Source organism: Hippocampus zosterae, chromosome 7 (assembly GCF_025434085.1).
Source record: "Hippocampus zosterae strain Florida chromosome 7, ASM2543408v3, whole genome shotgun sequence".
NCBI classification, from domain to species: Eukaryota; Metazoa; Chordata; class Actinopteri; order Syngnathiformes; family Syngnathidae; genus Hippocampus; species Hippocampus zosterae.
The window spans coordinates 22449143-22470330 of NC_067457.1; the positions used below are offsets into that span (position 1 = coordinate 22449143).

General features: G+C 45.8%; 1 protein-coding gene across 22 annotated transcripts in view; it reads left to right on the plus strand.

Annotated features, from left to right (window-relative positions):
• macf1a (microtubule actin crosslinking factor 1a) overlaps positions 1–21188 on the plus strand; it is a 114847-nt gene that overhangs the window by 45740 nt on the left and 47919 nt on the right. For 16 of the 22 annotated variants that reach the window (XM_052072460.1, XM_052072463.1, XM_052072466.1 and 13 more), the window contains 35 exons: positions 22–141; positions 394–489; positions 861–988; positions 1427–1520; positions 1591–1745; positions 2274–2556; positions 2645–2773; positions 2866–2943; positions 3369–3530; positions 3960–4064; positions 4153–4374; positions 4592–4744; positions 5112–5123; positions 6367–6521; positions 6737–6863; positions 6929–7112; positions 7188–7348; positions 7976–8154; positions 8245–8383; positions 8500–8693; positions 8810–8969; positions 9071–9154; positions 9495–9602; positions 9677–9775; positions 10009–10131; positions 10510–10601; positions 10679–10814; positions 11981–17590; positions 17675–17830; positions 18049–18264; positions 18369–18515; positions 18611–18877; positions 20038–20193; positions 20291–20524; positions 21000–21155. In XM_052072460.1, the coding sequence (XP_051928420.1) occupies positions 22–141; positions 394–489; positions 861–988; positions 1427–1520; positions 1591–1745; positions 2274–2556; positions 2645–2773; positions 2866–2943; positions 3369–3530; positions 3960–4064; positions 4153–4374; positions 4592–4744; positions 5112–5123; positions 6367–6521; positions 6737–6863; positions 6929–7112; positions 7188–7348; positions 7976–8154; positions 8245–8383; positions 8500–8693; positions 8810–8969; positions 9071–9154; positions 9495–9602; positions 9677–9775; positions 10009–10131; positions 10510–10601; positions 10679–10814; positions 11981–17590; positions 17675–17830; positions 18049–18264; positions 18369–18515; positions 18611–18877; positions 20038–20193; positions 20291–20524; positions 21000–21155 (10620 nt within the window). The remainder of the gene's footprint in view (positions 1–21; positions 142–393; positions 490–860; positions 989–1426; positions 1521–1590; positions 1746–2273; positions 2557–2644; positions 2774–2865; positions 2944–3368; positions 3531–3959; positions 4065–4152; positions 4375–4591; positions 4745–5111; positions 5124–6366; positions 6522–6736; positions 6864–6928; positions 7113–7187; positions 7349–7975; positions 8155–8244; positions 8384–8499; positions 8694–8809; positions 8970–9070; positions 9155–9494; positions 9603–9676; positions 9776–10008; positions 10132–10509; positions 10602–10678; positions 10815–11980; positions 17591–17674; positions 17831–18048; positions 18265–18368; positions 18516–18610; positions 18878–20037; positions 20194–20290; positions 20525–20999; positions 21156–21188) is intronic. The other 6 variants (XM_052072461.1, XM_052072471.1, XM_052072472.1 and 3 more) reach the window with 2 other exon arrangements.

Consider the following 21188-nt stretch of genomic DNA (forward strand, 5'->3'; position numbering starts at 1 on the left):
TGCTCGTTTTTAATATTTCAGGAGGTGGATCAACGTTGGTCCGAATATCAGTCCAAGTTCTCGTCTCTGCTCCAATGGAGCCGCCAGCAAACGGCTATCATGTCCGATAAGAACTTTCCACAGAACCCAGTAGAACTCAAGGTGAAGCCTTGTTTTTGGAAATTATCCTCAGCCTTTTCCTGACAGAAATCACCGACTCAATTTGCATATTTTTCTGCTCTTTCTGGAATGACATAAGATGATACCAAAACCTTGGCTAGTGTCATAAGAAAGTAACAATTGCTGCCAAGAAAATATTGTTGAGGTGATGCATCTTGATAGTACAAGACCTTTCTTTCACTGCCACCGGTTAATGATATCAGTTCTGGACTTTTGTCTCTTGTGCTTCTGCAGGCACTTTACAATGAGTATGTCCACTTCAAGGAGACGGAGGTTCCCACCAAAGAGCTGGAAAAAAGTCACCTAGAACACCTCTATAAACTTCTGGAGGTAAATGGCAAACAATGTTAAAGGGGAATAGTAAGGCCATATTGGTACGTTTAGTTTTGTTGAAATGACAATGAAAGCATTTGTATCATTTGCAAGCATATCAAATCTAATATTTAACCAAGCAGACAGCTTTTTTTTTTCAATTGGGGAAAATGCATTTGGTCGCTTTTTTTTTTAAATAAAGTGCGTTTGTGGAGTTGAGAGGTTCATTCTCCCTCCGTGGCCTTTTCGCAGACTGACAATGCAGGTCATTGTTAGCGCCAACAGATGATGAGTCCTACTTAACCCCCTGTTACCTCATCACTTGTCATCATCTTGTCCGTTGGAGTGTTTACTGACCTGTGTGTGCGTGTGTGTGTGTGTGTCACAAGGTGTGGATGGAGTTTGGCCGCGTGAAGCTTCCTCCGGGCCTCCACCCCAACGACTTGGAGGAGGAGTGGGGCAAACTCATCCTGGAGATGCTGGAGAGGGAGAAGGTTCTGCGACCTGCCGTGGACAGGTAAATATTGAGTTTTGATGGCATGATATTGAATTTTAGTTTCAAATGTGTCAATCGTGGCAATCTTTTGTGGTTTAAAGGGAAAATGTTATGTTTTGTGGAGGAATTTGCCTTTTGGAGACCAAATATAGTGGTTTAAGATAAGATAAGATATCCTTTATTCGTCCCACACTGGGGAAATTTACAGCCTCCAGCAGCAAGAATGTATGTAGAAAGAAGAAAGGAGAAAGAGAAAAAAAATGGCAAGATGTTGCATTTACTTGGGGAAACGAGGGGACAAATTTTTTAATTAAAAAATTTATGATTGCATTCTGTTTTCACTCAATATCGCAATTGTGATCTAAGATGCATTTTTTTTTCAAGAAGCAATAAATGTTTCAGAACCACCACATATAAATAGTAATCAATATATAAAAGTGTGTGTTTTCGTGTCTTCAGGCTGGAGTTGCAGCTTCAGAGAGCAAACAAGTTCCAGAACCTCGCCTTGGACTGCGAAGAGAAGATCACCCTGGCCAAGAACACGTTACAAGCCGTGAGTATACGTATCTTTAATGTGACGTCCGATATGGAACGTGTTGGCTGAAGCATCCCATGTGACGCAGGACATGTCGCGGTCTGAGAGCGGCGAGGCGGTGCAGTGCGAGAGTGAACTGGCCTCCTACTTGCACAACTGCGAGGCGCTGATGGCACAGATGCAGCAGGAGCTCAAAATGCTCCAAAATGAAAAATACTACCAAGTGGAGCAGCTCGCATTCAGGTGGGTTCACAATTCACATGAGCGTGCACGTCTTACCAAATTTAAACTTCTGTCAAGTCAAATATACAATCTTGGATCGTAATAGGTCGTAATCGGTTCAGATTATGAATTTATTCTGGATTTAATCTGTCAGTAAATTTAACAGATACTCGTGTCTGCTTTTGTTAAATGGAATCACACGATCTGGTTTAGCACATTTAATTCAAAATAGAATTATAATCTCCATGAATGACTTGACTCCAGAATCGATTGGAGGGGGAACGGGAAAAATATATCAGTAATTAATGTCATGATGTTTATTTATTAATCTTTCAATTTAAAGTAGAACTAAAATTATGACGGGGTACTTTAAAAAAAATATATTTTTAAATATAATGCTGACTTGTGTGTATTGACACAATCAGGATTCAAATCTGTGTGTGTGTGAGACGTATAAATTATTTACTAGTTGCATCTTGAATCAACACAATCATTCCGTGTCCCTGGTTGAGGTAATAAATCAAAAGTGTGTATGTTGTCCCCATGCAGATTGACGTGCCTTGAAGAAGAGCTGGTCTCTCTGCGACTTCACTGTTCCAGCCTGTACAGAAAAGGTCACTTCACGATTAGCGAGCATCTCAGCCAGCGCGCCCCCGCCGAGGGCCCCGGATTCTCTTTAGGCCAAACTCTGCTGGGGGCCGCCGGTGCTGCCGAGGCTGCTCTTCTTCGCCGCCCAATGACTCGTTCCCAGCTGGTGTCCATGTCCTCGTCAGAGGACGAGGGCAGCCTTAGGTTCATTTACGAGCTTCTGGGATGGGTGGAGGAGACGCAGGTTTGATTAGGCACATGTTTGGATGCCCCTTAGGAGAAGTCAGGACCCCTGGCTCCATTTTGCTTTTTTTTGTGTGTGTGTGTTTCAGGAGCTTTTGGAAGGAGCTGAATGGGGAGCGGACCTTCCTTCGGTGGAAAACAACCTGCTGGAACATAATAGTGTGCACGGCGCCGTGGAGGAACTGATGAGCGGCCTGCAGGAGGCTCGCAGCTACGAGGTACGGACTTACTCACACCAAAGTAAACATGACTGTTCGAAACAATCCACAGCATCAGGCAAACAACGCTGACGATGTTGTTTGTGTCTTAGGCCAAAGTGTCGACCAACTTCAGGAGCAACTACTGCGAGACGCTGGCCAAACTGGAGCATCAGTACGGCAAACTACGGGTCAGTAAAGGGGATGTGCGCACACACACACACACACACACACACGTATAGACAATGACAAAATATTGACACATAGACACGCATATGCACTCAAGGACTCGCAAGGGGGCACACGACTACATGTGCAAACACTCACAAGGACACACAGAGACACATTATGTAGATCCCAACATGGGTGTGTGTTTGCCCCTCCATGACTGTCTGTGTCTCTGTATTTGTGTTGAGTCTCTGCGTTTGTAGTCGCGTGTGTGTTTTCAGTCATCTGTGTTTGTGTGTCTGTCAATCTCTGAGGACGTTTATCGTTCATACTGCGTGTGTTTTAATGTCTCCGGGTGTGTGTCTGTCCGTGCATCTGTGTATGTTTGTAATGAACCGTATGTCGTGAGTGTCGCCCACTAACGTCGTGTTGTTCGCTCGGCCGCTAGGAGCTCTCGTCGTGTCGGCTACGCAGCCTCGAGAGTCTTCATTCTCTGGTGCGCGAGTGCACCGAGGAGCTGATCTGGCTGAACGAGCGCGAGGAGGACGAGATCGCCTTCGACTGGAGCCACAACAACACCAACATGGATGCCAAGCGGGAGATGTACAGTGTGAGTAGAGAAGCCACACTCACACACACACACGCGCGTGCGGGTCAAAAATAGTAGAAACAGCTCGTGGTCTCTTACCTAAAAACAGCAAACCAAATTGAAGTAGACAATTTTTTTAATGCTCATTTTCACAAAAATCATCTCGCTCAAAGATTTCGTTATTATACTACAGTATGTTTGTCCCACATTCATTCACATTCAGTCATTCAAGTCAAGCCAAGTCAACTATATTGTCAAACGTGCGACATGTGCAACAGTTGAAATTACATTCCTCAGGAGAGAGAGGAGCCACTGCGGGTGCCCGCGCCGCCAACAAAATCGCAATGAACATATTTTTTTCCCCCCAAAATAACTGAGGGCCACATGAAGTGTTTTTTTATTATTATTGTTATTCTTTAATTTAATGCTGGTTGGTTTCAATGTGTTCAGGAGTTGCGGTCCGACTTAGACGAGAAACACAGCGTGATGCGGTCCCTCCAGGAAATGGCACTGCGCCTGTGTCAGGAAAACCATCCCGCCAAGCAGACTCTGGAGGTGAGGATTCCTCCATTTTCTCTTTTTCGTAAAAAACAAAAACAAAAAAAAAACATGCATGATGGACCTTTGGTCATGATGTCTGCAGGCGTACAGTGCCGCGTTGCAGACGCAATGGCTGTGGGTGGACCAGCTTTGCTTATGTGTGGAGCAGCATCTGAAAGACAACACGGCCTACTTCCAGTTCATGAGCGATTTGCGCGACTGCGAATCGTACCTGAGGCAGCTGCAGGAGAGCATCAAGAGGCAGTACACCTGCGACCGAAACAGCCGCCTCAGCAGGCTGGAAGATCTGTTGCAGGACTCTATGGTATGAATTTCACCCACCTTCACATTCTTGATATATACTGTATGTCACACACACACACACCCACACACGTAGCTCTTTTTAGATGACTTGTTTGTGATGTTGTCATGGCAACAATGTGCTGTGACATTCATTGTGGACAGATGGGACAGATAAAATACGTCAAGATTTAAAATATGAGAACAACACCAGCATTTAAATTCTTCCTGCTTGCCTGCAGGACGAGAAAGAGAAGCTGATCGAGCATCGCGGAAAGGTGGCCAGCCTGGTGGGCCGCGCCAAGACACTGGTGCAGCTGCGCCCCCGCTGTCCCGACAGCCACCTGCCAGCGGCCATGCCCGTCCGCGCCGTGTGCGACTACAAACAAATTGAGGTAGCCGCAAACACAACTTTTTAAAAACTAATTTAAAAGGACAACATTCCCAAATTGTGCACATATCTGACCACCAGCTCACCACTGTAGGCCCCTCCCACCTGCACACTATTATTTTACACCTCCACCCTAAATAAGCTATCCTCTCTGCACAGTTGGCTCAATGCTAGCTACTCTGTTAGCACCAACCATGTGCTCAGAATTGAAATATGTCTCATGTTTATTGTTTTTAAAATCACAGTCATCTGGCACGCGAGCACAAGTTCTCTCCGTCACTTTATCTTGTTTTCTTCTCTCTCCATCACCTCATCTTTTTCCCTCCCTTTTCACTTCTTCCTTCTCCTCACTCGTCCGTCGGGCTGTCAAGACAAACGTTCAGGTAGAGAGGCCATTTTGTCTTACCGATTGCCTACGATTGGCTCCACCTCCTCGCTCTGTGCTCACTCAAGTCGCATCATTCTTACGCAAACAAACGCAATCTGCTTGCTTGGGCTTTGGCTTTGAGCTTGGCTACAAGATGTTGTTTTGATCTAAAGTCAATACGGGGCCCGTGTCACTACGATTGATAGCACTGAAACTGCAAGATTTGATATCAATCTGATAACAAGTAGAGGTCAGCAATGCAGACACCGAAACTGATACGTACTATACACCAGTTTTACACAAAATCTGTTAGTCGTGTCTGATGCTCCCAAGATTTGTTATTGATGTGACACTAAGTTAATAATTGGTATAATACTAATGACAAATCAACAAAATGTAAAAAGGAATCCAATAGTGGTGAATAATACTGTGACCAGTGTCACCAAAACCAATACGAATCAATAACATGTTCAACGGAAGCCGGTATCGGTGTGTAGTACCACAAGATCTGGTGTTGACCCATTCCTAAATAGATCACAGATTCCATTTACTGATACCGGTACCATAAATTAACAATAGGGTAAAGGGAGTCTGGTTATGGAGTGTGTGATACTGGGATCAGTATGGCTGATATTGTTACTAAATAAATCAACAAAATCATAAAGACAATCTGATTTGTTTGGTACTGGAAATGTCGGTTTCAATCTTGATCCAAGAAAGTACAAAACCAGTATTGCCGATACCAATACGTTTTAAATATTGCAAATGACGCGTCATCCAATAGGCTAAATTTGAATGGATTTTCATGGCTTTGAAATGTTAAGAAAAGATGGATTATTAATTTGTTGCTAATTAGTCATCCCAGAATATAATTTGGTAACTAAAAAGTTTTAGGTAAACGCCGACATTGGTATCGACCATCATCCATATTTGTATCAATTGGATACAAATATGAAGTTGTGAATGGGCTTGTTTAGTGCACCTTCCTATCATCATCTCAGTGAAACTCATTCAGTCATCATCATTTGGCTTTGCGTTGTCTTGATTTACATTCTGCATGTTAATTTGTTTGGATCACTGACACATTTAACTGCACTACTAAATTATTTTTATTTTTTTCTGAATCATCTGAACACTCAAAAATGTCCATTTGTTTCTCCCTCTTTCCCGCCTCCATTCTCATTTTCACTCCCAACTAATTTATCACCCCGTGCTCCATTCTTGCCTCCTCCCTCCCGTCCCTGGATGACTGCTGTCAGATCACGATAACCCGCGGCGAGGAATGCGTGCTGGAGGACAACGGGCAGCGCACGAAGTGGAAGGTGATCAGTTCCACGGGCAACGAAGCCATGGTGCCGTCCGTCTGCTTCACCGTGCCGCCGCCCAATCAGGAAACCATCGATGCCGCAAGCAGGTGGGCACACACGGCAGGCTTTTTGCAAACTTTTTTTTTTCAGTATAACATCACTGTGAATCATTCGGGTCTCTCAGTCACACCATAAGCATAGGAGATACTTTTTTGTCTTTTTTTTTAAGGCAAAAATGTTGCTATAATTGGTGCTCAATTACAAATAAAATACATATTTGTTCATTTTTAATGAATTTGACAATCGATTGCCGTGCTCGTAGGACAGAGCAGTTGTACCAGCAAGTGATGTCGTTGTGGCACCAGATGCACATCAATATGAAGAGCGTGGTCTCCTGGCACTACCTCCTCAAAGACCTCCGCACAGTCTCCGAATGGAATCTGGACACGGTCAGTCTTTACATCTTTTGCTTTCTGTTGCCGGCTAAATTTACCATTAAAAACTTTTTCCTTAGATCCGCAGGCTGTCCGCTTTGGAGCGTCAGCAAGTCCTGGACCACTTGGACTCCCACTTGTCCGACTTTCTGTGTGACAGCAGAGAAAGCTCACTGTTCACGCCGGCCGAGCGGCGCGAGCTGGAGGCGGACGTCCGACAAGCCGAGCAGCGCTGCCGCGAGCTTTTGCTCAACATGGAGAGTGGTGAGAGAGCGCGGCGAATCAAAGCAGATCTCCCCTGAAGGCTCACTGATGCTTACGGCTTTTGTGCGTCTTCAGAGGAGAAAGACGAAACTCTGTCTCGCTCGTACATGTCGGAGCTGCAGAACGTCACCCTGCGTCTCAACGAGGCCGAGCAGCGATTGATTAGCGCCATCCAGACACCAAGCCGGCTCTCGGATGACAGCGCAGATAATGCCGTCAGGATAGCCGAACAGGAGGTCACTTGGGTTTTTCCTTATATTTGTATTTTGATTGTGACACGAAAACTTTAGTTCTTGAGATTCATTCATCTTCCGAGCCGCTTGATCCTCACTAGGGTCGCGGGGGGTGCTGGAGCCTATCCCAACTGTCTTCGGGCAGTAGGCGGGGGACACCCTGAATCGGTTGCCAGCCAATCGCAGGGCACACAGAAACGAACAACCATTCGCACTCGCACTCACACCTGGGGACAATTTAGAGTGTTCAATCAGCCTGCCACGCATGTTTTTGGAATGTGGGAGGAAACCGGAGCACCCGGAGAAAACCCACGCAAGCCCGGGGAGAACATGCAAACTCCACACAGGGAGGCCGGAGCTGGAATCGAACCCGGTACCTCTGCACTGTGAAGCCAACGTGCAAGTTCTTGAGATAATAAATAAATTAATACGTTACCGTTATTTAACAAATACAATCTTTTGAGAGTTTTCTATTGGTATTTTTACCCCCAGATTCCACTTTTTGTCAAAATCTTTCTTTAAAAAAGTTCATCACCTTTTATTTCTACGTCAACTTTTTCTCATTAAATTTTCGTTTTAAATACTGCAGTGTTTTTCCAAAAATATATGTATATATTCCCTAATTTCCAGAAGCTGGAGTGTGAACTGGACGCGCTTCGCTCTAACTTGGGCGGCGTGTCTCAGAGCTGCGTGGCCTTCTTAGAAGAGAAGCCTGCATTCTCGAGCGTCCCCGCCCTGCGCTCGGAGCTCCACCAGGCCGTGAAGAAAATGGACAAGCTGCACCACCTCTCATCCGTCTTTCTGCAAAAGTCAGTCAAGTTCAAACGCAGCTCTGTGAAGTTCATTCCGTTCGAGACTTTGTGAGTGTGCGCGCGTGTTGTGTACGTTTTCCTGGCCAGATTAAAAACTGTGGACGTGCTGCTGCGCTGCCTGGAAGAGGCGGAGAGTCAGGTCAAGAAGTACGAGAGCAGGCTGAGCGAAGAGGACATCCTTCCTGCAGACACGGCGGCCATCAAAAGCCTAAGAGATCAATTGGGGGTAAAGTGTATGATGCCTGTTCAGTGTAATAAATTGATCGATGGATAGCTACTCGATAGATAGATGGATATTTTACAGTCAACCTACATCAACAGCTTTATCCCCTTCCTTTGTAGAAGTGGCAGTGCGAGCTTTCCGAGCAGGAGGGCGTCTTCGAGTCCCTTCAGTCGAACGTCCTGCGGGCCAAAGAGGCGACGTCCCGTCTCGCCGTCCTCCACCCGGACCGCAACCCCGAGCTGGAGCGCTACCAGGAACGAGCCAGTCAGACGGCGGAGCGGTGGTGCAGTGTTAAAAAGCAGATCGAAACGCGGTGAGTGGCGCCGGATATTGTTGCCACGCCCACAAGTGAAATTCACTCACCATGTGGTTGATTATGACACCTATACTTATTTATTTTTTTTAATGTGTTTTGTCCCGTGAGGACAGGCGGGCAGAACTGCAGGGAATTGCCTCGGTTCTGCAGCAGTACCGAGAAGGACACTCGGAGCTGATGACGTGGATCCAAGAGACCACGCAGCGGCAGGAGAGCACGCCGGCTGGGACCACTGACAGCAAGGCTCTCTCCGAGCAACTGGCGCAGCAGACGGTCAGTCCACACACAGTCTGATGATAGGAAAAAAAAAAGGACTCCAAACAATGTTTATAAATGTGGGTATGATTTTGGACTCGTTACTGCTTATGTGATAGGCTTTGGTCGCTGAGATCGAAGATAACCAGACCAAACTCGATGATTGCCAGGCTCACTCCAAACATTACTGCACCTCAGTGAAAGTAAGTGTGTATCGTGTGTTGGTAGTTGACACAGGGATTGGATAAGATGAGCTATCATGTTATTTATATAAAAAGTGTATTTAGATATTTTAATAAGTGACTGGGTCAATATGGCAAACGACGAACACAAAACCTGACATTTGTGGTTCAAGAAAGTAAAAGCCGTGATTGGTGATCTCAAGATGTAGCTCAGATTGTAATTTCCTCGCAATGTAAAAGTTATCCCTCCCCAGTCACTGATGCGTCAAGCTGTTTATTTTCTGAAAAGGTGATGTGATTGGCGCCGTGTGACATTTTCATGCCAAAGCACTTTGTCAATTCAAAATGATTTTCTGCGCAGGATTATGAGCTTCAGCTGATGACTTTCAGAGCCTTTGTGGAGTCCATGCACAAGTCACCGGTGAAGAGGAGGAGGATGCACTCTTCCTCTGATGCCATCACTCAGGAGGTCGGAGCACATTCATTTGAAATTTGGGTTCCTACATGAATACATTTCATCAGTTTTTGTTTTTTTCCATCCAGTTCATGGACCTGCGCACACGCTACACAGCATTGGTCACGTTGACTACGCAACACGTTAAATACATCAGTGACGCCCTCAGACGACTGGAAGAAGAAGAAGTAAGATTTTAATTATGAAATATGTATTTCATTAGCAAAGCATTCATTTAAGGGGGGATCGCTGGCAATTTTGAGCTATTTTCCTGTGTGCTTGTGCTTTAGCTGTAGTGCTGCCAAAATTGGTTATGTACTTTTTTGTTTCACCCTACACATAAAATCCAAACAAAACTAAGTGAATATTATAATCGCGAGCTTCTCGATGGAAGTAATAAATATTGCTCACGCGCATGTAGAAAGAGGTGGAGGAGGAGAAGGAGGCCAGGGTGGGTCAGGTGTCGGACCTCCTGGCATGGATTGGAGGTCTTCAAGGACGGACCGGAGGCGCCAACGCCGAGTCGTCACTTGCTGCGCAGCAGGTAAACATGAGATTAGATTTGGTTAGCTCAGCTGTACAAACCTTTCCGGGCATGACTAATTGGTTAACGCAATGATTAGGCTAATGGAACAGTGGGGTAATTGGCCGGAAGAGTGATGCACAAGGATTTGAGTTCAGCGATTTAAATGAGTTACAAATTGTCTCCCCCAATATTGCAATTGCAATTTATTATGCAATTTCACACTGCTGACACCGCAAAAGCAATGTCCATTTCAATTTTATTAACTGTTGAGCCTTAATGCGGATGACATAATAGGATAGCCGTTGCTGTTGCCCGGTGATCTCAGATGCCCCGTCAGCAAGAGAAGATGTATATATCGGTTAGACATTTTCATTTCACACTCTTTATATCCTACAGGCCATCAGCGAGCAACTTGCCGCCAAGAAAGACGATGTGGCCGAAGCCATCAGAAGCACGCAGGTCTTTCTCCTTTCCAAACAAGCTGCCAAGTAAGTTCCTTCACACACACTCGAAGTCCACCCTCACAGTTTCCACCGTCCAACCCCGTCAACCTGCGCGTTCGCAGGCTATCCCCGGATGAGCGCGCCCACGTCGAGGCGCAGCTGGACCAGCTGAAGTCCACTTACCATAACATGTGTGAGGCCTCCATGCAGCAAATGCAGCAGCTGGAGCAGCAACTAGCCCGGGAGGAGGAGAGGAAGGTGGGCACAAAAGTCACTTTGACTCTTCACATCACTCACAAAGACTATGCGTGTGTGACTGCATGTGGTTTTGTTCACAATGTTGCGTGTGTACAAATGGTCACGTCATTTATTTTACCATCGCCTGCACTTGTCATTAACTTTACCACCAACCTCATTTCATGAATTCATGTTGTCATTCTCATCACATCCTGTCACATCTGCCGGGCTGCTGATGTCATTAATAACACCAGGCCTTCAATAGAACAACAGAGCCAAAACCTGTACCTAGCTCATTATTACATCATACAAGGGTCCCTAATTAAGTGCCCTGCGGGTATAAAGTAAGCTCTCAATTAATATAAAAGTTAGATAATTATTTGACACTGCAGACACTGATACAGATCTATCTGATTGTGTTGCTTTATTGTTGTGTGCATTGGGTGCAAAATTGTCCAGCTCTGCAAAAACAAACATTCTCACCATTAGCATGTTGTGTCCAGATCACAAGTATTGCTGCGTGTGTGTTTGTCCGATTTTATTTGTTCTAATGAAATTCTCTAACAGTGTGTCACTCTTCAGCAAGCATTTTGCTTGACAACAACCACTAACAGCAAGCGGCCACAAAGGAGCGTTGTGGACGTTACCGTCACTTTGTCTTCAGGCTTTATGGTATTGTAAAAAACAATGTAGTGTTTACGGGTCAGGATGGAGAGTGGCATGCACAACGCTAACATCAGCTTCTCACGCCGTGCTGCACTGCATTCTGCCCGTTAGGCGTGCGTTTCCACCAGCTGGTAAGTAATGCTTGCTTCTTTTATTATGTTGCCAGAAGAAATGCTAAAACAGTTGTTTTTCGGGATTATTTTTGTACAGAATTGATATTTAAAAGAGAATAAAAACTAAAATTTGCCCCAAAACATGAAATACACGTTTGGGTTTCTTAAAGTGCTATTTAAATCCAATTTATTATAATAATTATTACTCATAGTAGTCATGTCATTTCGTTCTAATAGAAGTCGTGGAAGTAGTCATACAGTATATAGCATTATGTAGCATAGTATTCTGTTAGGAATCCTTAAACCTATACTTTCTGTGAATATATCACATAACATAAAATATCTGCATATACTGTATGTAATGTATATCCTGGGAGCAAAGCATATTTTATTTCATTCTTTCGGTAGGTGCCACCTTGCATTGCCGGCGTGATCGACCTGGGAAGTGTGGAAACCTTCCCAGTCTTCCAAGCTGCCCAACGGGGTCTGATTGACCAAGACACGACTCGTATTCTTCTGGAGGCCCAGCTTGTCACCGCAGGGGGGCTCCTCTCTCCCGACCACTCCCTCGTCCTCTCTGTCGATGAAAGTTTAACTAGAGGTTTGATTGATGCTCACACCAGGCAGTCCCTCTCAGAACTGGAGAGCACTTGGCTTTTGGTGGAATCTGCAACCGGAGGCCAACAACTGAATGTGCATGCGTTATCGTCAGCCTTGGAGGCAGGACTCATTCAAGAGAAGGCAGGACTTCGCATTCTCGAAATTCTAATGCGAGAAGAAGACTTGAAGCTTTTGTCATCCAGGAGCCTTCAGACCAAGCTTCAGTCTAGGCTTAAATGCAGAGAGCTGATAGATCCAAATACAGCTGAGACAGTAAACCTAACCGAGTTGCTTTGGCGCTGCATCCCAGATGACAACTCGGGTCTTCTCCTGCTTCCTATCAAACAGCAACCTGGAGGAAGTGTCTGCCTCCGGTCCGATAGAAAAGTTGGCATCTTCCGTGCCATTGAAGAAGGCCTGATCGATCGGGAAGTGGCCAAGCGGCTCCTGGAAGCTCAGCTGTTTGCTGGTGGGATTGTGGACCCCCGATCTGGACACAGGCTGACCATTCATGAGGCGCTTCGTCACGGACTCATGGACCAGGACTTGGCTTGCTCCCTGTTTGTGCGACAGCTCAAAAATGGTGGGATTCTCGACCCTGTAACTAGAGAACGTTTGGATTTGGAGAATAGTGTCGATAGAGACCTTCTCTCCACTTGTATGTCTCTGTTGGTCCTTGAATCACTCTGGACGTTTATGGGAATGCTGTGGCCTGAATCTGGTGAAATCCTGTCCATCTCGGAAGCTCTTCAGCAAGGAGTTATCTCGGAGGAGCTAGCACGAAACATCCTCAGGCAGCGTAATGCTGTTGGAGCACTATACAACTCAGAAACTCTTCAGTTGCTGTCCTTTGAGGAAGTTCTAGATCCCGGTGTCATCCATATTCTCAAAGGCATCCATTTGCCAGATGTACTCGTCAACATAAACCTGTCAGGCACACCATCTCTGAACCACCTGAGTTGGGGTTCTTCAAGCACAGCACCTCTCACATCCTCTCCCGCCAGCTGGATGTTGGATGCCAAAGCAGCAAACGGGATGGATGCCAACCAGCAAGCTAAACACAAGTTGCTCTTCCACCTCATGACTCACAGCTATGTGGACGCCCACTCAGGAAAACGCATTGTGGTGTTAGACCCCGAGTTGCTAGACTTAGTTAACACAATTCAGTCAATGGTGGGACATGCGACTAGTAGTGACAAAGTTGAGACTTGTGTCAGTCTGACCACACAAAAAGATAATGTCATCACAATGAATTTGACGGAAGAACAGTTTACTGACAGGGAACCACAGTCAAAAGACAGAACTTCCAATAGAGTCACACCAACCAAATACTTGGATCCTAGAAGCAGAAACGAACAGGGAGACAGTTACAAAGCTACACCTGAGCCTTTGGGAACTGTGAAAATTAATTTTGACAGATCATCAGAAACTACAGGAGATAAAAGTATAAATGGAGAAAAAGGAACATCTAGTCTCGAGATTTCAACAGAAAAACTTGAAAGTCTAAGCGGGAAATCTATAAATGACACAGAAGATGTGTTTGCAGCTGAATCCGATCTCCTACAGACAACACTCGAGGTGGAAAACATTGAAAACATTTTCAAAAGTTCCGGAAACCAAGATTCCAATTCAAAGCATTTGAGGAAACCTGAAAGGGCTGAATCTGAGTTTGAATCGAAGCTGGCCAAACCTGTTGTTGACGTCCCTGAATCTGCATCTGAAGATGATGATGCTGAACTATCTAGGTTGGTCTCTGACCTCTCTGAGGGAGGTCTGATGACGGAAGATGGTGAAAAGTTGCTCCCTGACGAAGCGGTTGCTCAGGGCATCCTTTCCGGTCACACGGCAGTCAAATTAATGGCTCACATAGGATTATTTGGCGGTTTCCTCGATGCTAAAAGCGGGGAGTCGCTCAGCGTAGATGACATCATGAAGGAAGGTTTACTGGATGAAGAACTGATGTGGAGTGTCCTGAAGTCGGATAAAACACTTGCAGGCATCGTGGATGTGGAAAAAAATCTGATATGTGGGGTTCGGGAGGCAGCTCAGGCTGGTTTGATTGATGGCACTACTGCAACTCGACTCCTCGAAGCCCAGGTGGCGTCTGGAGGCATAGTGGACCTCCATCGGGATAAGAAAGTCTCCGTCACCATGGCTTCAAACCTTGGACTGATAGAGGACGATCAAAGAGAGAGACTTCTTGCACTTGAGAAGGCGTACCAAGGAAAAGTGAGCGGGACTGAAATTGCCCTCACTAAAGCCGGTTTACAGCTACAGATGGAAGGCGTTATTGACCCAGAGACTGAGTGTCCTGTTCCTTTGGAACAAGCCATTGAGAAGTGCTTAATAAACTCCAAACATGCATTTCAGGTGTTGCTCAGACAGGTGGCCGAGGGCGGGATAATCCATCACGCTTCGGGAATGAGGCTGCCGGTGTCTGATGCCGTAGACAGAGGTCTTGTGGATCGATCCCTCGCTCCCGGCTTGGAGGAGGTCGAGTGGGCTTACCAAGGTAAAAGCAGCTCCTCAAAAATGGAGGCTGTCGTTTTACAAGCATCAACTGGGGCAATTTTTGACCCCCAGTCAAGATGTAGAGTCACATTGAGCGAAGCTGTTATTCGGGGGCTTCTGGATGAGGAGGTTGCAAGTGAAGCTATGGCTTCAAGCACAGCGACGCAGGGGGTGCTTGACCCCCAAACTGCTCTGATTTTGCCTTACTCAGACCTTGTAAGAAAGGGTAAGATAGACATTGAGACGGGCAAGCGATTTTTGGAAGTGAAACCATTCAGTGGGATAGAGAACAAACAAACAAAGTGCCACATGACTCTTTCTGAAGCTTTATATGCAAAACAAGTTGACCCAATTCCAGCTCTGAGACTGCTCCAATGCCAAGCAGACAGTGGTGGCATCGTTGATATCACCACTGGCAATAGACTTCCTCTACGTGAAGCATCTGAAAAGAATTTGGTCTCTGAGGAGATGAGTTTAGAAATTGCCATTTACCAGATTATGAAAGGCGGTTTAGTTAATCCAGCAAATGGTCAGCAAGTTTTGAATCTCAGTGATGCAGTTGCTTTGCGGCTGATTTCTAGTGACATGGCTTCAGAAATCAAAGAAAAATTGACTCTTTTGAAGATAAAAAATGATGATGATGATGATGCACCCACTATCACCTCATCACGAAGCATAGACAGCCCAGATATGCCTTCATGGGGTAGTGTAGAACCTTTGACTTCTTCGGAATCCATTGACGTCATAACCGAAGTAGACAAGCCACTGGAGTCAGATCTGTCCATCGACCTTTTGAGTAACTTTGCTGCAAATGTTGAGAAGAGAATACAGCAAGCCCTAGAAGAGGCCATACCACAGATTGCTACAGAAAAGAAGATTCTGAAACCAAAGACGGTAGATGAGTTGCAGATGAACACAAATGAACAAAAAGGATGTACTTCTGAACGTTTGGTTCCAGAATCGATTCATGCATGGGACGGAGGTTATGACGACATTAATGAAGAAGACACAACAAAGTCAGATGGGATCCCTAAGAAGTTGCTGTCTAAATCCAGTGATGCAAAAGTTATGTCGGTCCAAGACTTTGATTGTCCACCGACTGACTCCAGAACACCTGATGAGGAAGAACATATCAAACCAAGTGACGAGGAACGTAAGATGGGGGAAGTTGTCGTGAGGAATGTTGGAGAAACAGAAAATATTTTGACCTTTGAAATGCAGGCTACTTCTGCCATGGAGCAGCAAAAACTGATGTTGGAGGAGGCCCTATTCCAAATCGGTAGCTCAGATAAGATTCCTGAAGCAACGAATGTAGATAAACTACAGAAAAGTCAACAGAGCACAGATGAACAAAAACAAAGCAGACCTGAAGGTTTTGACGCAGCGTGGATTCACGAATGTGACTCTAATTTTAACAAAAGTGTTATGGAAGAGGACAGGAAAAAATCAAATGGTAAACCTGACAAGTTGCTGGATATGCATAACGTTGTTGGTCCACTGACTGAGTCGAAAACAGTGGAGCAGAAGGATGACAACAAAGAACGAGTTCAAACAAATGAGGAGGAAACTAGTGTGCGGTATGTCGTCGAAGCCACTGTTGGTGCAAGAGAGAATATCTGCATTGAAACCGAGGCTGATGAGAGAAGTACGTTGGCCCAGATCACAGATGGTTCATCGAGTGAGTCCGTAAGAACACGCAACAAAGAAAGCAGGATGGGCGTTGTCGAGAGGAACGATGCCGAAAGAGAGAAAACTTTGAGCTTTGAAAAAGAGGATTATTTAGTCATGGAAAAGCAAGTACTGCTATTTGAGTCTTCGGATCAAGGAAGTAAAACCAAGAAAAAGAAGAGGAGTAAAAAGAAAGCTAAGGTAGCAGAGGAAGACGATAAAACACAGCAACCAGAAATCAAACTTGGACCTGAAACCTGTCAGCCAGAGAAAGCATCATCTAGTCACGGCAAGACATTTGGCACTCCTCAAGAGGACAACACTGAATCACAGAAAGAACCAGATGCTGAACCTCACGTGGTAAAACGACGACACCAAAATGAGGAAACTGACCATGGGAATGTGACAACCCCATCACTGGAGGGCACTGACGAGAAGAGGGTGCAGCGAAAACATGAAGCTGAAGACCCTCAGTCCAGCCCTAAGCAACTACAACAATCAATCGGCACTCAAGAGGGGATCGGAAATAGCAAGCAGGATGTAACCGCAAAAGCGGGTATGCTGGCTGAACAGAAGGCCGCCATGAAACTGAAAACGAGAGAGAGCGACCTCAGGAAGGTGTTTGAGGCTGGCGTCAGCGAAAGAGAGGCTGCTGAGGAAGTCGTGAAGAGGGGGGACACAGAAGAGTATCTCAAGAGTGATGACGTGAGCGAGGAGCAGGACAAACTAGAACCGGTAGTTGCCAAAGTAAATGCCAGTGTTTCAATATGCGAGAGCTTCAAGAAGGTGCAGCTTCCAGCTGACAAGCCCGCAGGGAGTAAGCGAAGTAAGAAGTTCAAGCGTTTCAAAGCTCAGCCTTCCGAATCGCACGCAGATCAGAAATACCCCGAGGAACCGAAGCGTGACGCTCTTGAAGAAAAGCCTTCAGACAAGACGAAAGTTGGCGATTCTTGTGAGGAACTCTCAAGACCACCGCATCATCATCCCGAGGCCCAGTCTGGTGCTTGCGGCACAGGAGCAGAACAAGAGAAGAAAGAGCGTCAACCACCCAACGTTACTACTACCAAAGATCTTGAAGTTAAGTCTCCAAAAACCACCCCACTCCTCTCAGACGAGGAGTCTGCTGACTCCGGATCAACGGGACCTCCCGAATCACTTCCAGCTTTTGCCAGTCAAGGAGCAGCAGATGGTGTAGAAGTGATGTTAAGTGAAGTTGAAGTGGAATCCACTTCTGGCAAGGTATTTAGGAGCAAACACTACATCTCAAATTCTTCTAAATACTGTTGCAAAAAAATGTATCAATTTTTGTTCTTTTCCCTAAAGTCACCACGAGTGCATCAGGAGTGCTTAGAGCGCGACCAAAGGATCATAGCGCTTGTCTCCATGGTCAGACACCTGGAAGTCAGACTCAAGCAGCAGCAGCAGCAGTCAGGTGGACGCAGTCTCGTCGCCTTGGATGACATCATCAGGCAGACACAGGTCGGACATCAGTTCCACAATACTATAGCATCGGAAATGTAGGAATTGGATTTGTATTGTAATTGGACTAAATCGCAGTGAAGGGTACATTATCCTTATGGGGACTCGTAGTTGAAGGGAATTGTGTCGTAATAGAGTGAATCCTGTATGACGATGATCCAGTATTGTCTTAGCTTTGCACTCTGACGGTCAGTTGTTAATGTGCATCTTACTGTTAGGATCTGGAAGTGGAACTGCGAGAGCTGGAGCCCAAGGTCACCACAGAAGTGAAGGCTGCCCAGACGCTCTTGATGCGCCGCCCCGGAGTTGTTCCTCCACAGCTCCTTATAGCTTTGGAGAAGGACCAGAAGAGGTTGACGCGAGCGTACCAGGCGGCCAAAACACTTTCTGGGGACATGCTGCAAAACCTGCGAGACCGCAGAGATTCATACAAGGTTCAACAAAAACATCAGATTTTTTTTTTTTTATCATGTGTATGTATAAACTAGTGGGTTGAGCGCAAACTGGGAACTGAATGGGAGTTATCTTAATCTCTCAGGAGGCCGTAGAAACTGAACTGAAGTCACTTGGTAGACAAGTGGAGGCTCTGATCTCCTGGGTGAGAGAGACAGAGGCACTTGCAAATGAAGAGAGTGAAACCATGGATGAAGATGGCCGGCTTTTGCATCAGTTGCGTCTTTCCCAGGTAAGGTTCATCATCACGACACTCTGGTTTTACTCAGTTTTTTTTTTGCGGGGGACACTTGGCATATGATTTGGCGGTGGCGTCTCCTCTCCAAGGATCTTCAGAGCAGCCTGACGTCCCGCTCTGGCGACGTGGCCCAAGTGGCTTCAGACGTCCAAATTTTTGTTTCGGAGCGGGCACAGGACCTGGAGCCCCAGCAGAGCAGGTGCCTTCTGTGGCAGCTGAAGCAGCTGCATAGGGCCTTCCACAGTGCGACGGGACAAGCCCGGGCCGGGGCAGCCGCTCAGCGGGAGCATGAGGAGGAATGGCGGCACCAAAAGGAAAGGAGAGCCGACGTCGAGGTCAAGCTGAAGGAGAAACAGGTTTGGAAAATCATCAGCGAGTCGCTTTGGTTTGTTGGCTTTTTCTTATTAACACCGAAAACTGCCGCTTACAACATTCATAAGCGTTCAACCATCCGTTTTCGATCAAGCTAGTGGTCACTAGGGTGGCGAGTATACTGGAGTCTATCCCAGGTGACCTACGGCCATAATGCTTGTTGATGATGTCGTTTCTGCCACAGCTAAACCCAACTTTAATGACGCGTATCCGCTCGTTTAAGTTACCAATTCTCACCACCAGGGCGGCAAATAGGCTACACTTCTCACATGTATCGTAAATACTGAGAGAAAACAGGCAAGTCGTGCTAACTGCTAAACCTACATGACATTTAGAATACCAAAACACCGGAAGAATAAGTGCGTTGGTGGTACAGTGCACTTTTAAAAGAAGGCTGGCTGGAACAGTAATGAAATTAAGAACAATAACTGATTACGTTTCGAGAGAAAATAATACAACTACAAATTAGGCACAGCACACGTGCCCGTAAACTGAAAAAGCTCAATTTTGGGTGTCTGCACAATGAACGTTTTCAAAAATACCTTGTCTTTTTTTTTCTTTTTTTCTTTTTGGTATCAGTTCGGCTCTGCCTCGGGGATTATTTGACTAATTTAGAAATACCTGAAATTCCCAGTGCTCAAATAAAAGTCCCTAAAGTCATCATTAGTGGAGTTTGTTTTAGGATGAGTGTGGCTGAATTGTATTGATACGCTTTCCCGCTCTCCCCTCATATCATCGACTCACTCGCCAGCTAACGTTCACTCTCACGTCACAAGTGTTTCTCCCTCAAGCATGATGTGCTCCACCCGTGTTATTAACATGTTTGCCTTGCTCTTGCAGATGGCCGCCGACAGGAGCCGCTTGTGTTGCCGCGGTAACGGCTTCCTCACACCATTTGTCTTCACGCTGCGCTAATTTATGGTTGATGGGGGGGGGGGGGACTTCAAAAAATAAAGATGTATTTTTTTTGCTGTTGTTATTTTTTTTCTTTTTTGATTTGTTATTTTGATGTCATTGTGAGTGTGTATCTGGACACAATATGCTTATAACCTGACACAACACTGGACATAATATTCCGTATCGATAAAATGTAAGCACATTTTTGAAACCTTTTTATGCGTGTGGTGGTTCTCCATCTCCTCAGGTGGTCCTGCAACAGAAAGCGGAATGTTCTCACAAACTGGAAGATCTTAGGGCCTGGTTGGCAGGAGCCGCCGCCACTCTGGCAAATCAGAGAGTGGAATCGACTGCGGAATCGGATGACGTGAACATCCTGCAGCACAGGCAAAAAAAGCTAAAGGTGCAAAATCTCAAGTAGCCTTTCTTCCGGAGTTGTATACTGCAAAAATTCGATTTTTACCCTATAGCTAAAATCTTAGCGCGTGTCTCTTTTCTAGGAAGTGCAGAAGGACCTCCAGACCCGATCGGAAGAAGTGGCCGAGGCCATCCGCTCTGTGGAGGACTTGCTGGCCGAGCAAGGGGAAAGTTTGAGTGCGGAGGAGCGAGAGGGCCTGCAGGTGGAACTGAGGTGGTTGAAGGAGCAGTACTCCGCCCTGACGGAGGCGGCCAACGCGTCCGTGACCGAGGTGGAAAATACTCTCGACGCCACGCTGCAGCACAACACACAGAGGGTGAGATGACATACAGATTTGCAATTTTATCACATTTCGCACAGATTTAAAACTTATTTAAACACTCAAAACTTATTGAAACATATTTCAAAGTATTCCTCAATGATCAGTCTTTCGCTGACAAAAGTGGGAGACGATCATATAACGTCACGTTGAAGAAATGAAGAGACTCGCTTGTACAATTCACCAAATGAGAGCCAAGTGCGATGTATATAAAAAAGAGAATTAGACAATTAATTGTATGTTTAAACACTGAAACCATTTAATTTTGTCGGAACAAAAGTCCCACAACTTAATGCTGACATAAAATGGAAACTTGGAAAATGAAAGCTTTGGACTGGGAAAAGTAGCACCATCTGGTCAACAAATTAAAAACGAACGCAAGTACCTTCAAGGATCATAGCTGACAATTCAAAATATTTTTGATGGATGAATATGTTCTGCATTCATTTCTAATCCCCGATTGTCTTGCTAGGCTAAAGCATTTGAGGAGCTCCAGCAGACCCAGAACCGGATGGACTCCCTGCTGAAGGACTTAACCGCCGCTCACCAATCAGCAGCTCAAGACGTTCCTGACCTGCCCTCCTCGCACCCTGATTCTGCCGTCACATCCCACACGGGGGCGCTGCAGGTCCAGCCATTCTCCTTTGCAGTACCTGTCAAC